Source organism: Pygoscelis adeliae, unplaced genomic scaffold, assembly GCF_000699105.1.
Source record: "Pygoscelis adeliae isolate BGI_AS28 unplaced genomic scaffold, ASM69910v1 Scaffold521, whole genome shotgun sequence".
NCBI classification, from domain to species: Eukaryota; Metazoa; Chordata; class Aves; order Sphenisciformes; family Spheniscidae; genus Pygoscelis; species Pygoscelis adeliae.
The window spans coordinates 316,534-330,564 of NW_008824067.1; the positions used below are offsets into that span (position 1 = coordinate 316,534).

General features: G+C 42.0%; 1 protein-coding gene across 1 annotated transcript in view; it reads left to right on the forward strand.

Moving 5' to 3' along the window:
* EPHA5 (EPH receptor A5) overlaps nt 1-14,031 on the forward strand; it is a 180,906-nt gene that overhangs the window by 118,779 nt on the left and 48,096 nt on the right. The window contains exons 5-6 of the mRNA XM_009334131.1: nt 10,013-10,137; nt 12,955-13,114. Of these exons, the coding sequence (XP_009332406.1) occupies nt 10,013-10,137; nt 12,955-13,114 (285 nt within the window). The remainder of the gene's footprint in view (nt 1-10,012; nt 10,138-12,954; nt 13,115-14,031) is intronic.

The window sequence follows — 14,031 nt, forward strand, 5'->3', positions numbered from 1 at the left end:
TTAACGCTGCTTTATTCTTATACTGACCATAAGACGGCCAAGAAGGCCAACGGCATCCTGGCCTGTATCAGAAATAGTGTGGCCAGCAGGAGCAGGGAAGTGATAGTGCCCCTGTACTCGGCACTGGGGAGGCCGCACCTCGAATACTGTGTTCAGTTTTGGGCCCCTCACTACAAGAAGGATGTTGAGATGTTGGAGCGTGTCCAGAGAAGGGCAACGAGGCTGGTGAGGGGTCTGGAGAACAAGTCTTATGAGGAGCGGCTGAGGGAGCTGGGGTTGTTTAGCCTGGAGAAAAGGAGGCTGAGGGGAGACCTCATTGCTCTCTACAACTACCTAAAAGGAGGTTGTAGCAAGGTGGGTGTCGGTCTCTTCTCCCAAGTAACTGGCGAAAGGACGAGAGGAAATGGCCTCAAGTTGCGCCAGGGGAGGTTTAGATTGGATGTAAGGAAAAATTTCTTTACTGAAAGAGTAGTTAAACATTGGAACAGGCTGCCCAGGGAAGTGGTTGAGTCACCATCCCTGGAAGTATTTAAAAGACGGGTAGATGAGGCGCTTAGGGACATGGTTTAGTGGGCATGGTGTTGTTGGGTTGATGGTTGGACTCGATGATCTTGGAGGTCTCTTCCAACCTTAATGATTCTATGATTCTATGATTCTATGACTTTGCCCATTCCTCCCTCTGACCTGCTGCACCTCTTCAGTAGCTGTTCTTCAAGTGGAAACATACGGAATTTATTTGGCCACCTCTGATTTCACTGGAGTGTTTACTAATTTGGCTTTAATATTAGAATTCGTCAGCAAGACTGATTGGTGTATCGTACAGAGTGGCAGGCTTGGCAGAGAAGGAAATTTCCCACGCAGCTTAAAAATGGTCTGTGAATTTACCGGCTTCAGAGTTTGATAGCAGCTGGAAGAAGGATGCAGCAAGTCTTGTATGAAGAAAGGAGCCAATCTAGGAATTTAGAAGGTGAGTTATGGTAGGGAGCAGAACATGCACGTTTTATGCATTTTATTCAGTAGCTATGGTTTTGTTTTGTTTTTAATGGCATGTGGTTTTTAAAAGGAAGCTTTTGCTTAAATGCAAATAAGGTATTAGGTTACTAATGATAGGAGAGGTGCTAGTAAGTGTGCTGGAAGCTAACCTGATAAATGCACTCAATAATGAGGATTCTGCTGCAAAATGCTGAGCCCTGTGGCTATGATCCAGCAAAGTGCTGACAGCAGTGGTAGTACTCACGCACTTCAAGTTAGGCATTTTCCCAAAGTGCTTTGATGGATCAGAGCTGGAGTCCTTATCACCTTGCTAGGAGTGAATTTATGATAAGTCTTGTGAGTCAGTAGTATTTATTCTTAGGCTTCACAACTAAACCACTAATGGAATATAGGGAAATTACAGCTCTTCTGTGGCGTGAAGGAATCTGGCTCTGGTCTTAATCACAAACTGTTCCCCAGCTTTGAGAAAAACTTAATATCTTGATTTCCAGAGGCCCTAGAAAAAACAAAATCAGGTATTACAATTCCCTGTGGATCTGTGCCCTATAGGAAGATATTCTTTCACGCCTCTCTTCCCTGCTCTGGCAGCCCTTCATCTCAGGTATGCCTCGGCCCCAGGTGCAAGCACCTGCTGGGGGCAGCAGAGAGCCCTTTTCCCTGAGCCCAGGCAAACCGTGATGCCCTAATGTCTCCTTCTCCCTTCCCAGGATCAGGATAAATTACAGCCCAACAGGAACTGTCTGTGCAGGTCTCAGGGCTGATGCTGCTGTAAGTACAAAATGAATGTATGCTAGGCCTGGCAATTGGAAAGAAGTTTCCCAAACAATGAATTATGGCCATGGCCGGTCTTGCCAGGCCAATTTTTTAAATTTTAATTTTATTTTTTTTTTTAAACAGTCTGTAGCTTTATGAAGGCAATTTTGTACCATGGTGCCTGTGACTCTGGCTTTGGAGTCCCTGCAAAATACAGGTGAGTGTTTGCAAGCGTTCAGGTTTCAAGGGCAAAAAATTACCTGTACTGATGTTACAGAGCATGGTGCCCTTTGTAGCCTTCGTTATATAGACAGTCCTTAAAATTCCCATACACCGATGTTCCTGATAAGGCGTCGAATGTGTTTGTTGGGTGAACAAGCTGGAGATAATACTTCCCCTCCCTCGAGATGAGTGTGCTCAATATTCTACAGTTGTCTATGGTAAGTCTTCTCAGAAATCACAAAAGAAATGAAAATAGTAGAATATGGAGGATTTCTCGACAACTGAAGTGCCAGGACATTTCTCATTTCTCTACATGCCAACAGTGGTCATTTCCAATGGTGACCGTGCTAGTTAGCTCATGCTATCTGGAGATAAACTACTGCTAATGCCATTATTCTCATTTACAACTTTTAAGATTGCTGGAAAGGTGTCCTGTCACCTGCAATTTTCTCTTCTGATATATGGTCATGTTTTCCTAAAGCCCTGTGCCTGCAAGTTGTGTGAATCTGCAGGCAGCTTCCACTCTTTAAGAGCACGTCTCGCATCCATGATTGCCAGGAGCTGAAAGCATGTCTGTACAACTCCAAAAACAGAAGGCAAATGGCAAGAATCTAGTTTATTTTTTGAAATCATGTGCTTTTAAGAGTCTTGCCCAAGTTTATGTAGTGTTTGGAGGTGGCGGTGATATATGATAGATGCCATTAAATATTCTGGCTCTGTTGTATATGGGGTGGTGCACACATGAGGCATGACAAAGTAGTCTTGCCCCAAAGGCTCTATAGTTTCGTGCCCAGATCCTGTGATGTCTTTAGTCTCTGCTAGTAATCCTGTTGCAATTGCAACGTATGATAGCTGTGTCATGGCATAGCTTCGTTATACTAAATTTTTTAGAAGGTACTTGTTTTTTTTGTGGCGAAAGCAGTGATTTTTGGAAACATCTGTACAGACAGCAACAGGGCATACAGAAAGGAGTGCCGGAGGTGAGAATTTGCTATGCCTGCTTGGGTTGCCTCCACAAAGGTAGGTGCTTCAGTGAGTCTTAGCAATATTTTGCTAAGGCAGAATATTTTGTGAATGGCAAAGCTTGCGCTGGCTGCATCCACTGTCCTTCGAGGAGTATGTGTTGAGCCCTGCTTTCTTACAATTAGCACCATATTTTGATTAAGAGGAAAAGACTGCATACAAATGCTTTAAAGCTATGCATTTATTGTTTTCATAACTTATGTATCAATAATCAGTAATTAGTCTTAGTAACAAATATATTTTATAGATACATTTTTATAACACAAGTTAATGTAATGAGGATTTGAGTAGTGATTTTGTACACGCAGTAATACTGCTCTCTTGCTATTTGTTCTTTTAATACCATTTTATAGTAGCAGCTAAATATCATGGAGTGTTCATCAAAAGATTTGCAGCAAGAAGCAGTAGATCCTTATGGGTGGATCAGTTGATGGTAGCCTAGTCGCTGTTAAACAGAAGATACTTGGTTTCCCTTGTTTTTTCTCTTTGCTGTTTCTCTCCTTGCAACCTCCTCCAGGAGATGCTCATAGAAAAGACGGCCTTGAATTAGGTGAATTTAGCATGCACACACCCCTCCTTCCCCCAGGCTGTGCTAGTGCAGTGGAATTACAGCAAGAACAGGGTATTGGGGCACAGTAAATCTTGAAGCCTTAGACCACACTGGTGCATTGCAGTCCCAGTCTCAACCAGGCATATCTCCTGAGCTGTTACACAGATCAGAAGTAAGAGATTAACCATTATTCCTGTGCTAATGCAAATTGCATGCAGATTACTTCTGTTATCTCTTTAATGTGAGTATGATTTGAAGTTTTTTTTCTGTTTTGTATCTTCCAACCATGAGCATTTCTCTGTAGTGGGGCTGCTGGTAATTAAAAGCATCGGGTTAGTAGTGTCCACAAAACCACAGCATCCATCCTGCTCCCTTTGCCTTTAGCAAAGGTACTTTTCTGGTATCTAAGGTCCAAGGATTAGAAGTCTAGAGAGAAATTATCTGAGAAAAGCTTTGTCAAAGAAAGAACGGTTTCTCCAAGAGAAAAGGCAGCAATTTGGGTTCTACCTTGCACAAACCCAACGCTGTGTCCAGCTGTGAGGCAGCAAGCTCTGGGAGCACCTTAGCTCTGTGACCAGGTTTGGGGCTTCAAGTCATGTCCTGCTGTCAAGCTCAAGGATCTGCGTTTAAACTTTTAGGGACTGGGGTGGGAACCACCTGAAAGATCGCCCCGTTTCATATGAGATAAATCTGTTTGCTTGGGTTAGGCATGGACTCATGTTACAAAAATGGGGCCCTGCCTTCTGTCGGGGCCACTGGGTGCTTGAATTGGGTTCCTCTCTCTTGTGTGACCTCTTTTCATTTCAAGGCACACATCAAGGCATCTCAGGTTTCGAAGGCATTCAAAATGGAGGTGGGTAACAGAGACTGTCAATTGGTCTAAGACCTGGCATTTACCTCAGGTGTTCGTCGTGGGAGGTAGAAGACATGAAGAAACACTATATATTCGTTGCCAAGGAAATTTGAAGATTGTGTTCTTGTTTTGATATTTGATGTGTCAAAATGACCAGTTTGAAGTCCTCATCTACTCAAGAGATACCTTGAAAAATCATTTGAAAGAAGATGATCTGCATATATGAACCGTGTTTTAGGACTGGGCTCGTATTTGGCGAGGTGTTTGGATTTAATCCCAGGGCTAAAATTTACCCCCTTGCACTATTTAGGGCCTGTGCATCATTGAAATCCCATGTAAGATGTCAGGTAAAATTGAAACAGCATTTAATGCTACGTAGTCCAAGGACCTTTCACTCCCTGGACTCAGTTTTCAGAAGCACTTACAGGCATCTGCAAATTGGGGTCCAGCCTGTTTGCCTAACTAGCCAGGCATGGTTTGCAACTACTTGTCCTCAAGGGACAAACAGTTTTGAAACCCACTATCAGTGAAACTGGTGTACACTTTGGGATATTAAAAATTGCAGCACAAAAGTCAAATCATGACTTAAACACTAAGTTCTGACTCATGTATAATAATCCTCAGTAAAAGTACCCTTAGGGGAGCCATTGGGTGTTGAGCTTTTCTAGAAGTGTATCGTTTCTATACAGAAATGCAAAGAGATAATACAGTGAAGTCTTTTTTTTTCCCTCAAAACAGTGTTTCTGTTTTAACTAATGTACGTATCTTGTTTAAAATTAATCTACTGCTTGAAGCTGCCTGCAATTTCATATGCCTTTAGTGTGACTCGGTGAATAATGCAGGTCTTGCTCCAAACTCTGAAGTCACCAAAGGCCTGAGAAAAAAAATTCAATAATGTCATTAATTAGAAACTGAGTGAAAAATTGCAGTATACCAGGCTTTTGAAGTGGAAGCAGAATTACTTGTCTTGTGGTTACTCTTCTGATACAGGTTTCATTTTCTTCAATTAAACCTGGCTTTATAAGTGCATTAATGTTAGCATAACTGTTTGGTTATATGATGACAAGTGAAGGTATTGATTTAATCACAAGCATGAACTTGACTTTTAAATCTTCTGGCATAAATTCAGATTGCAAACGAAACATGGCATCACATGGAGGGAGGAACCCCAAGGTGTGTTGCGAGGTCTGAAGTGTTGGATCCCAAACGTTTGCACATACAAGAATGTAATCATCATAAAAGAAATTGCAAACACATGAAAATCCATATCATAGATGTCTATAAAAGGCGATGTCTATAACAGCAGCCAGGACAGAGATGGTAGCAGCAGGATCTTCCTCTTTGATGCCTTAGTTGGCTTTGGAAAGGGACCTGAAGCCCAGATACCTGGAGAGCCAAAGGAAGGAGAGGTGCCAGCCCCTTTGCCCGTGTAAATCAACATCTCTTCCTGGGCTATTCAGCGTTGCTCCAAGTGAGGATCTGCCTCGGCAGAAGTTAAAGCTGGATTGAAGGTTCTGGGCTGGTGACTTGGTTTTTGCACCAAGGGTGAAGGGAGCTAGTTGGGCTTTTTTTATCAGAAGCAGAAAACTTTACTGGCTATGGGGCTAAGGGTGAGATGGGGAGCCATTAGCTGTTGTTTCTGCCAGAGTGAAAAATACCAAGGCAAAAGTAATTGGGCTGGAGAGAGCATTAGATAGACCATGAGATGTAGAAACTGGATTATTTGTTTTATCTTGGTGCAGTGGTCATTCACCTGATAACATTAGTTTCTCTTAAAATATAATTAACATTTTATTCCACTAAGCATCATTGTATATTAGATGTTAGTGGAACACAGCACAGTATGTCGTAAATACTGGGTTTGGTGCCTAGATGGCTAATTCAGTGCTAATGTCATTATCAAAGGTTGCAGAGGAAGAATGTCCTAAAAAGTCATGAAATCATCTCCTGTAGTTATTCACATGTGACTAATGATGCATCTTCTGCAGAAACTTTCATTTATTTATTTGCTATGTCCCCTTATTCTTCTTAAGAAATGTTAGAAACAGAACAAAAAAAAAGATAGAATCAGTTTTCTGTGCTTTTATTTGCTTCCTGATTAATTTTGGTCTCAGGAAAGCAAAAATGTACATTAGCAATTTCACACCTTGTTACATCTTCTGTTTGCTTTCATCACAGACATGGCTGTTTTCATGAATGGCAAACATAAACATAAATGATGTAATATCCCTCTTTGGTTTTGAGTGTCTTGCTGAGAAATGAATGCATATGTGCAGATTACTTGTAAAGCAACATGTGAACAATTCACGATGTACGTCCACCCTTTGTAGTGTCAAGGCAGGGATTTGAACAAGACTTCTGCCTGCTTACATAAGAAACATGGGAGATTGCAGCTTTATATGTCTTGACTCCTACGTGAATTTGTTTTTTTACATGTTGTACTCCAAATGGAAGTGCTCGGTGGCTTGGCTTCTTTCTATTAAAAGGATGCTGCCCTTGCAGAAGCAGTGACCTTTGAAAAGCAAGTCTCAAGTAATCCTTTTATTTTCCTGAGATCATATAGCACAGTATTCAGTTGCAGGCTTTTAAGATGGAATGATTGCAGACTTTGTCCGCTTGCCTGGATTGGATTACATTTTGTTTGACAAAGAAAACTCTAAAATACTTATACCTTCCTTCAGTTCAGAGCATTGTAATCTCTGTGCGCTGAGGATGCAGAGTAGTTGCCGTATCATCCCAGCACCGCTGGGATTTATTGAATTTACTTAATTGGCCTTTATCTCACAGTTACACTTTAACGCTTCTTTTGAAGGAGATTCAAAAAGGATACAGTTGCTCCTTTTCTAATTTACTTTGAGAGTTGGGTTACTCATTTTCTTATCTTCCCTCCTTTTCCCGGTAGAGCAGAGCATTATGCAGAGCCACGACTGAACGTGTTGGAGACTTGCACGACGAGAGATTTAAGTCCATGAAGCTGTTAACTAGCAAAGCTTTTTACACACTGCTTTTTAAAGAAGATGCTCTGTTTTAGGGGAGTAGGGAGGTTGACAGGCACTCGGGAGTTTGGATGGCTGGTGGTGCATTTTGTGTTGTACCTTGCTGATGCACGTGAAGGAGAGCTAAATTCCCCTGAACCTCCCAGGGAGGGATTTTGCAGCGGAGTTCAGGAGCGCTTGCATTGTTCTCTTGTTTTTAAAGCACTTGTGAGCCTTGATCCTATAAACACCTCAGGAAACCTCAATAAAGTGGATGAAAAGTCCATGATTTGGTCAGGCGATCTTGACACTGAGAATTGCATGGTTTTCACCTTCCTGAGAGGCGTTCAATACCAGGGAGAGCTGAGGTCTCCCCTCACTGCACCTCTCAAGTTTGCTTTTGCTAATAGGAGTTTAAAAAGGTTTAGTGCTCAGCTCTGACTTTCTCCATCCTGCCAGACCTCTGCTGCAGCTCTGCAAGCCTGGGATAGGTGTTGCCGGGATTTGGGGGCATTGGAGGACAGTCCCAGAGGGGCACAGGTCCCTTTTTCTGAGTATTTTGGTGTCTCCATCCCCTATATACAGCATCCAAGTGGCTCATGATAATAAGTGATCAGTATCATCTGTTTAACTTGGGTTGTAGAATCGCGTGTTATTTGGCACCACCACCCCACAGTGGGACTTGTTTTCTGATGCCTCTGAAAACCATGTAGCTCCCTTTGCATTAGAATGGAAGTTCATCCAATTTTGACAGAGTTCACTGCTCGCTGTGTCTTCTCTGGGCTAACACATCTGACCATACACATGTGCACGGACCATATATCTCACATGTACAACTCACCTTGCTGCGCACATGCAGGCACATCACATATTTAGGCACCTGGATTAATTAATGGAAAGTCCTATACCAGATTAGCAGCTGTCTAGGTTGTTATTTGCCTTCACATAGCCCAAAAAATTGTGGAGGACATCAGCCGAGGGTAAGGTGACTTTTGCGGATGAAAAATTGTTGGTGATCACCGTGTGGTGCCTACATAAATAACATGATCATCATTCAAATCAAGGTGGTTTTTACTTGCTCAGTGGAGCAGTTGTGAGCACAGTGGTGGATGCACAGCTAAAAAGCGAGCGTTGTCTGTGCAGCTTGATGCCAGACAGAAAACAATATGGAAATGGCCAACATCTTTCAGGATCCTCCAAAAGCCAAGTGGGAGAGAGATTAGTCAACAGGAGTGAGAAAAACTGGGGCTGAAAAGAGACTGAGATGTGGGAGCTTGCTGTAAAAGAGAAGGCTCGCTGCTAGCTTTCAGTCCAGGGATAATTGTCTGGAGCTCTTTCCTTACTCTTTTTGGCTGAAGGTCAGACCTGGCAATATTAATTTGTTTGTTGTCTTTATTTTACTTAATGGGTTGGGTTTTTTTAGTGTTGTGGTAATTAGTTAGTCCTGCATATAAGAGGTGTCTTTTTTTTTTTTTTTAAATAGTTCCAAATACGTTTTGGAAGATAAAATGTGGTCATTTGCTACTGCTCTTTGCACTCAGTTCCCCATATGGCCACAAAGGTCTTTGCCATGGGTCTCCCCAGCCCCTCTGTAATCCTTGCTGAGAGCTGGCCTGTCTGGAGCGTGAGTCGAAGGCCCTCGGCCAGGCATGGGCTGTTTTTTCCTCTGGAGAAGCTGCTCTTGGCCCTGTAGATTAGAGACTATGAATTTCTCCCGTCCCCTTTTCTTTTCACTCAGTGTTGTTTCCTAACCTCTGGCATGAAATACCTGGGGTGTTAGGGTTGCATTGCCCATAGTAACTTTTGCTAGGGAGCTGGCAAGGGTGGTAACAACCACAACTTGAAAAGTCTCTGCAGATATTGGACTGAAAACAAAGGATCAAGCCTGTTTCTGATGCACATGTGTGCTGCAAAGGGCAGATAACCTTTCAGGGCTGCATCTTAAAATAATAAGCAGAGCTGGTATAGCTGCTTTCATGCTGCGGCTTCCCCAAGCATGGTGCGAACTTCCGAACCATGATCATCATTAAAATCTTTACAGTTGCCATTTGCAAGGAATTAGCATCACTATGTGAGCTGTAATACCCCAGCGATATTTATGGAGAGCAATTGAATTATAAAGGTTGTAATGGCCTTGCTACGCTGTTCCTTGCTTCTGGAAGGAGGGGGCTGAAAGATGCCTAGGCTTTAACTACTGCACAAGCCAAAAAATAAATAGTTAAGGAGCCCATGTAACCTAAGGTCTTCTGAAAAATACATACCTTCAAAGCAGCTGAAAGAAAGCAATATGTAATCAATATGTAATTCTGATAATGTAGCCCCCTGATACATTTGAAAAGACAAGGTGTGGGGTTTGAAAAGTGCTTGAAAAGACAAGGTTGATGTGTAAGCTGCTGATGGTAGTTCATGTTGTTACTTTGCTTGGGTGGGTGATGCTGGTCAGATCCTCAGCTGCTGAAAATCTGTGCGAGTCCAGTTGTTAAAAATGGGCAAATACCACCGAGGTGAAAACAGACCCTGCTGATCTGTAGTAGCTAAGGATCGCCTTGCGTTTGAGGATGCACTGACAAGTTTGACTTCAGCAGGGGCAGACCGTCTTACTAACCATGGTTTTTGTCTGTTCTGTTTTCTCCTGTCTTGCAGCACCTTCTCCAGTCAGTAGTGTGAAAAAAGGGAAGATAACTAAAAATAGCATCTCCCTTTCCTGGCAGGAGCCAGATCGACCCAACGGCATCATCCTGGAATACGAAATCAAATATTTTGAAAAGGTGTGATGGATTGATTGCTGAGCATCCCAAGTACCTTCTCTTTACTGTCCTCTTCTTTTAGTTATAATTATTTGAGTCATGGAAGGGAATGGAGCAATTTTATGCATAAATCAATGTCCGATTGATTTTGCAGTAAATGATTAGGAAGACTTGAAATGAGGGTGTTGTTTTCCGTTAATGTGCCACTTCTCTTGAACAAATACAATAAATCTGCGTGTCAGATTCCTCTCCGGCCTTATCACATTAAGACAGAGCCTGCTTATTTGTTAAAAATAGGAGGGGTTGGGGATCAAGCATCTATCTCCTCCCAGAAACATCAGGCTGTCCCTTGCCTTTGGTATTTCAGTTTCTCACTTGGTTTTGCATCCACAGTGTAAGGAGAGGAGAACGGTTTTGCAGAGAGATTGTATCTGCTCTGACGTGAAGAAGGGCATCCTGGCTTAAAAGTTTGCCTGGGTTTTCCAGCTCTGCTCTTGGTCTAATGGAAAACACTCTCTCTTCTTACAAAACTTGCCTCTTCTAGTCTTCATTTCAAATAGCGGCTTGTCCTCTTCCTGCAAAATTAATGCCGTTTAAATGAAAACAGTAACAAATGTACTTTGTCTAAATAGCATCTTTTGAGTGGTGCAGCCTTAGATCTTTGGAAATCTTAGATGTCCAAAAATCAGGTTTGCAAGAGGTGACTGAATAGCAGTTTCTTGCCTTATCTGGGATTGTAAGGTGTTCTTTTTCTTTCTGAAACAGCCAGGCTTTCTACATGAAAACAAGAGGAAAATAATGAAATTGAGTCACAATTCACTTTTTTGGGGGGTTGAATTTCTATTTTAAGGAAGATCTTCCATTAGTTCTGTCTATGACCCAGGTTAAACCACCCAACGTGGACCAGGACTGGGTCCTAACTCCTTCTCTCTTCTTTCTCTGACCCATGGGAGGGACCTGCCCAAGCAGCCCTTGCAAACAGGGGAAAGAATTTCAGAAATCTTCTGCATCAGGATAAAATCAACATTATTTTTGCAGATGAGGGAGCTTGGGCAAGGGCACAAGATGCGTGAGTGGCTTAAATAGGGCTGAGGTTTTCAAAAAGATTAAAGCACAAAGCAAGAATCAGGATATGCTATTGCTGGAAATAATCCATTACTGATTCTTTTATTAACTTGTTTGAATGACTGTTGTGGTGCATTGAATCCTTAGCATGGAGTGGCCTGGGAAGATTAGCTTCTAGAAACCTTGATAATGAGGAAATAATTAAAGCCAAAAAATCCATATATTTGTTCATTTTACTTAGTTTGTTTTCAAACGGATCGGGGGGGAGTGTGCTTAAAATGTCGTATTTGCGGTCCAGAACTAGTCTCAAATAACTTCAGTAAATAGTTCTTCAAGTGCAAGTCCTTCACGGGGAGGTAGCTACAGCCAGTCCGGGTTTATGCTGTCTTATTTATTTCTTTCAGGCTGATAGCGAAGCTTAGTGTTTTCCATAGGAAAGCTTAAGTGTTTAAATGTTTGCAGAAGCCAACAGTGTATTGAAAACCTAATTGGGCTGACATACAAGCAAAGATGTGACCTAATATTCACTTATTGCTTTTTAACCAGTCATTGAGTTAGATTTGGGATGTCATCCTTAATCCTACTCATTTGTTGCTACTGTCATTTATATTCTCTCTGTTTTCAGCCCTTTATAAGGGTAAATTCACAGCATTCATTTCCAAGGGATGAGAATGATCTATATTAAATGTTTTGGAAAATCGAGTTTTGTCAGATCGCATTCCTTTAAGAAAAATCACTCCTTAACAAGAAAAAAATAAATATATACATTACTCCAAAACAGTCTTGTGTAGCTACAGGCTTCAATGAAAAAATCTGTAATCCTACATTTGGAGATTCCCAGGGCCTTATTCAGGCATATTACTGTTTATGGAAAGTTGCTCATTAAATTAAAAAGAAAAATCAGTTCAGCTCCTAAGAGCTATGCAGAAATCTTGATAGGGAATTGCTAAGAACTCCTGTTTAACCTCATAATAATTTGGATCTAAGAGGATATGGTGAATAAAAAGCAGTTTCCAAGTTTGTAGTCCTTAATTTATGAGCTCTTTTCTAGATTGTGTTACAGTAAATAATTCTAAGAGTAATTACCAAGCATTTGAGTGAAATGTTAATCAAAGAACTGAAACTCTTTTGCATTAGAAACTGATGTAAATGAAGATTTATTTCAGCAAATTTTCTTCAAGTTCTTTTCTTCTGAAGAACAGTGCAAAATTTAGATATTTTCCTGGAGTTTTGGTTTATTATTCCCTTCCCAAGGTCTAATTCGTAGTTCTAGAAATGCCAGCATAAAGTTGTACAATGTAGAATATATTATTCTCTTTTAGGCCTAATTTCATTACTAGGAAGTCGGTTTGGTATAAATTAAAATCCCTTTCTAAGGTGATGGGACTTTTTTCCTCTTCCCCGTGCCTTGGGATTGATCTTTGCAGGATGAACCTTTCCATTGCCCCGGGCTGTGTACATCCCAAGCAATGGAAAGCTGCTCCTACTGCAGATGCTGGTTTGGTCCTCGTATTGTCATTTATGGGTGGAAAGTCCCTCTGCTCTGTTTCATACCTCCTAGAGTTATTGATTATAAAAGAGAAAATCAGATTTCACATTTTATACTGCGGAATGGGCCTTCAGAAGTGGGGGTGGTGGGGAAGATATCCTCAAAAATGCATATTTCAGTCATCCTTTGTAATGTTGCTCTGGGGGTTGTTAAAAGTCTGTCTTCTCTGAGAGCCACTATTTGTGTGTTTGAACTTTGTGTTTTTTTGGGGGGGGTGGGAAAAGGACCAGGAGACAAGCTACACCATCATCAAATCCAAAGAAACGACAATTACAGCAGATGGCTTGAAACCAGGCTCGGCCTACGTCTTCCAGATCCGAGCCCGGACAGCTGCTGGCTACGGTGGCTTCAGCCGAAGATTTGAGTTTGAAACCAGCCCAGTGTGTAAGTCCTTTTAATTACTGTCAGCCCGCGTCTCTGGAACGGTTACCAGAAAGGAGTCAGGGGATCAATACCTTTGCAGAGAGCTCCCCCTCATCCTGGCCTCATCCCTTGACTTTGGAAACATCAGGGACATCATGACCATGCACCAGACAGGCTAACACATCTGTCCTTGCTTCCTCGTCTCACATGGTGGGACGGGAGGTGAAGTCAGGAGGTCTTCAGGCTCCAGAAATTCATAGCATTCCCTGCTTAGAAAAATCCTGTATTTATGGGAGCTGATGCAAGAGAGGACAAGGGCTCTCCTCTCAGGAGGAGAGAGGGGATGAGACCTGCTCCTTCACACCTCTTAATGTCTGTCTGCAGAGGATGCTGAGCTCTCTTACATGTCTGCATCTGGGGAAAAAACCCTGAAATGGTGCCTCTCTGCAAGGGGAAGAATTGTACCAGCGTTAGCATCTTTTGGAGTAAGTTCCTGTCAAGTTGGAAGATGGTTTCTGTTGGCTGCCAATGCCACAGCCTCGAGGAAAGGAATTTGACTTGTGATTGGAAATGGGAAAGATGTGCACTGCAGGCACAAGACTTTGCTTGGCCTGTTACAAATTTGTGGGGTTTGAAATTTATTTTTTTTTTAATGAATCTGATCATCCAGGTCTGGATTCTGGAGCAGATTCTGTGGTGGGGTGAACTCCCGAGGCACGCAGAGGCTCAGCTGCTCTTTCCTCTGTGTTCAGGCACAGCTGTGGGGAAATTCCTTTTGTCCTGATTACCAAATTTTTGCAGAGGTGTCAAAGATAATTTTCTCCCTCAGAAAATCTGTTCTATCTATTTCAGTTTGTACAACTGTCATTTATTAGTTTTTTTATACTGTTTGCATGGAAGAGAAATTTTGTGGTGGAAATACTCTGTTCATTCCTGTG